Source organism: Teleopsis dalmanni, chromosome 1 (assembly GCF_002237135.1).
Source record: "Teleopsis dalmanni isolate 2A chromosome 1, ASM223713v2, whole genome shotgun sequence".
In the NCBI taxonomy this organism is placed as follows: Eukaryota; Metazoa; Arthropoda; class Insecta; order Diptera; family Diopsidae; genus Teleopsis; species Teleopsis dalmanni.
In genome coordinates this window covers 233,718,430-233,722,308 of record NC_051846.1, presented here as the reverse complement: position 1 = coordinate 233,722,308, position 3,879 = coordinate 233,718,430, and the positions used below count along the sequence as shown (strand labels likewise).

Genomic DNA, 3,879 nt, shown 5'->3' with positions numbered 1-3,879 from the left:
AAACTAATTACATATTTCAAAGAAATATAAAATGAGGTCACTTTAGAAATTACACAGTTGCACTTGTTTATTAATATTTTTTTGTAATGAAATATTTCATTTCATAAAGCAAATTATACTGATTTAAAAAAAGTATATTTTAACAAATAGCAAAATTTTATTTGTTTATAAAAATATATATTAATAAAGCAAAGTTTTAGTAATTTTATTGCCAAATGTTTACTCATCACATGCAATGACTAAGTCAAACTAACTAAATGCATTCAATTGGTTAGTGAGTATCTTTTATAAAAATAGCATTGAACTGATAGAAATATTTTCTTAATTATTTTAATTATTTTTAAAATGATAAATATTGAAAAATAATCAAAATACGTGTAAACAATTGTCTTGAGGTGCGGAAAATCTCAGTGCACACGTTTCAATAATTATTGGCAGCGTTGCCTTAATTAATGAATCAACTCTGAGGAAAATAAATAAACGTGAATTATTTATAAGGCACGCGACTTGTGAGTGCTGTCAATAAGCGTATAAAGAATAAATAAATATTAAATTATTTTTGCAATATTTTTACAATATTTGCTAGCTGAGTATATCAAATGCTATATAGATAATAAACTATAAACATAATAAAGCAATAATAATAAATTTTACTCACTGTTGTCACAGAGATTAGAAAATATCTAAGCCCTTTGTAATGAACAGAAACTGTGTTGGTAAGCAATTGCATTCACATTATTGCAAGTAATACTTTGTACTGGATTATGAATTTTATAGATAACATAACATTTTGTTAGTAAATAAAATATATAAAGATAAGTGTGGCAAAAAGAGCAGAAAATATATAACAAATGTAGCAGGTTGGACAAAAAGTACACGGCATTGTTGATCTGACTTTAACTTGCAATACTTTTCAAGCGGTAACTACAATAATTATAATTATTGTATAGGTAATTATAATTACAGGTAGGTTGTTGAACAGAAATTGAGATTAAATGCTCAGTTATTAGCTAAGAAGACCATACCACATTCCTCGTAAAGAATACAAGGTTATCAAATTAAACTTGACGGACGAATTGATAAATGGAGGTCAATGTCAGACATATTGGTGAGTGCATTAAATAATCGCGCCTAAATATTTTAGTCTGGATTTAAAAAAACTTAGATATAGATGAGGTAGTTTCGGAAAGACAAGCACAGTTGTCCTACAGTCCAATGTCCTATAAGAAACAATATTAATTTAAACACCATTGATACATACGTTAGTACCGATAAGTACCGATAATTGATATATGTATATTCGATCGAGATTTATATTTTATGCAGAATGTTATTCCAAAATAAGTAAGCATCTCGAATATAATTTTAGAAAAGTTTTGTGTGGATCATATTTATTAATTCTTACATACTTTACACTTATTTGGGTTCGTGTTCTCAATGAACAGGGTATGGTCATGCGCAAAACATCAGCCTATGCCTTACCAAGACCATGGTGCGTGGTACTTTATCACACCCTTCTCGAGGTGAACCTGTTTGTAGTTGATAACTTCATTGACTCAACAGAACACTATGGATCTAGAGAGGAAAACTCGATAAAACCCGTAATTTCCGGTGTTATTCGACCCGTGCCGATGAGATGAATGGCACTACGTTAGTGTGTCTCTAAACGGAGACCTCCGGATATCTGGCGCCCTCCGGTTGTAACTTAGCCTTGTCCGGGTATAGCGGATCTCTGCCTGGATCGACTTTCCTTTCTCCGCAACTCGTGGGTTTAAAATATGAACCAAAATAATAAAAATTTACAAAAATCAAGCTCGGTTAAACCAAGCTCTTCTGGAACGGCTAGTTCCAAGGTACCTACCGCAACTTCTAGCGGTAATAACAGGGTACCTCCTAATAAACCAGGAATCTCCACGCGTTCTGGCCCTTCTGCATGGTCGGGCTCTCCATCCAGGAGAATTTATAAAGAACGGCGAGCGGCGACTAGGCTGCTCGAGAGATATGGTAATGTCTCGGTTACGTCCGAGTCTCTTAAGGCTAGATTAGCCTGGGCCAAACGGGTCCTTGATACTTCTAAGGAAGTCAAAAAGGAACCTGTACCGAAGCGCCAGCGCTCATTAGATGAGTCAGCTTCGAAGCCAGATGCCAAAAAGGCAAAATTTCGTGGAAGCGCCACCACTACTAAGTCCTTTAGCGACACGCTGAAGGGCTCCATCATAATGGCGGTCATTGATGAAAATGATCCAGATGGCACTATTAATCCTGAAAAATGGGATCAAATTGAGCGAAAGCTCCTTGACTTGTACGTCGAAGTTCTTAAGGAATTTCCAGGTACAATTCCCAAATGTCGCGACGGTGGATGGTTTCAGGGCCATGTGAAACTAGTCGCCTGCGTTGATCAGCGTTCTGTTGATCTCTTTCGCATTGCCATCTCCAGAATGGGTGAGGTCTGGCCAGGCGCAAAGCTTAAAGTCGTTGCCAAGGAACAAATTCCTGGCCGACCTAGGGCGCGTTCCTGGATTCCAGCCGAACCATCCGACCCTCAGCGGATTCTGGAGCTAATTCGGGTGGGAAACCCTGATCTAAATACGTCCACGTGGAAGGTCACCAAGCTGGAGGAAGCCAAAGGCAAGTTTAGGTCGGTCAGTTTTGTGATCGACAAAGCCTCTCTGGCCATTTTGGCGCGATCTGGTGGCGTTTTAAATTACGGTTTTTTCCCCATAACTATGAGGGTCTACAAAAAAGATGAGGAGCAATCCTCGTCTGATGTACGGGAATCAGCGGCAATTTCTCAACACACTGCTGATCCCTTGTCGAAAGTGGGCAACATTAAGCCTGCTTCAATGACCGAAGTGGGTCCGGTTATTCCATCTGAAGACTCACCTGTGTGCATGGACATTTCAATGTCTGCTCCTTCGCCAGCTCACTCAATTACATCAGAGGAGAGCATAGGCATGCGCTATCTTTTCGATGAAGAGGAACTCCTAATGAGTAATGACTCTGAGGAGGATAGTGCTTTTGATGTCACTGTGGTGGAGAAAAATGGATCCACACATACTGAAGATGCGGGTACAGCAAATTAACCTGCATCATAGCAAGGCTGCATCCGCCAGTCTACTGCAACGCCTCAGCAACAACGAGGCTGATATGGTCCTGATACAAGAACCATGGATTTATAAGGATCTTGTATGCGGAATCAGGGCTAATAACTACAACCTATTTTATGCGGTAAATAAGGGTAAGCCTAGGTCCTGCATAGTGGTTAATAAAAAATTTAATGCTCTCTTACTTTCGCAATATAGTGATGGTGACCAAACCGCAGTAAGTATCGAGGGCTCCTGGGGCCAAATATGGGCAGTATCTGCATATCTGGCACATGACCATGCCACAATACCATCGAATGTCCTGATACAGCTAACAAGCAGCGCCAGGAGACTCGGGGTAGAGCTTCTAATAGGTTGCGATGCCAACGCTCATCATGAGGTTTGGGGCAGCTCAAATACTAATGAAAGAGGTGAGTTACTTTTTGATTTTGTATTTAGTAACAATCTGTTCATCTGCAATGATGGCAATATGCCAACTTTTATTACTAAAAACAGGCAGGAAGTGTTAGATGTCACTCTTGCTACTGCTAGGCTTCACGAATCGGTCAAGAACTGGAAAGTGTCCACTCAACACTCGTTCTCAGACCATATGATTCTAGAATTCACCTTAACCTTAGATGAATCGAACATCTGCAATCAAAAAACGTTCAGAAATGTTAAAAACACAAACTGGACGAATTATAATGCAGCTCTAAGTGAGCTGCTTTTAACCACTTCCTCCGATCCCCCTGGGAACACTTTTGATCTAGACAATCAAGTCCAAGATCTCACCTCA

General features: G+C 38.9%; 1 protein-coding gene across 1 annotated transcript; it reads left to right on the top strand.

Moving 5' to 3' along the window:
- The first annotated feature begins 2,627 nt into the window (after positions 1-2,627).
- LOC119672693 lies at positions 2,628-3,390 on the top strand. The gene is made up of 2 exons (XM_038083810.1): positions 2,628-3,238; positions 3,303-3,390. Exon 1 carries the CDS (start codon positions 2,727-2,729, stop codon positions 3,081-3,083), a length of 357 nt encoding a protein of 118 aa, XP_037939738.1. The 5' UTR covers positions 2,628-2,726; the 3' UTR covers positions 3,084-3,238; positions 3,303-3,390.
- Positions 3,391-3,879: the final 489 nt, after the last annotated feature.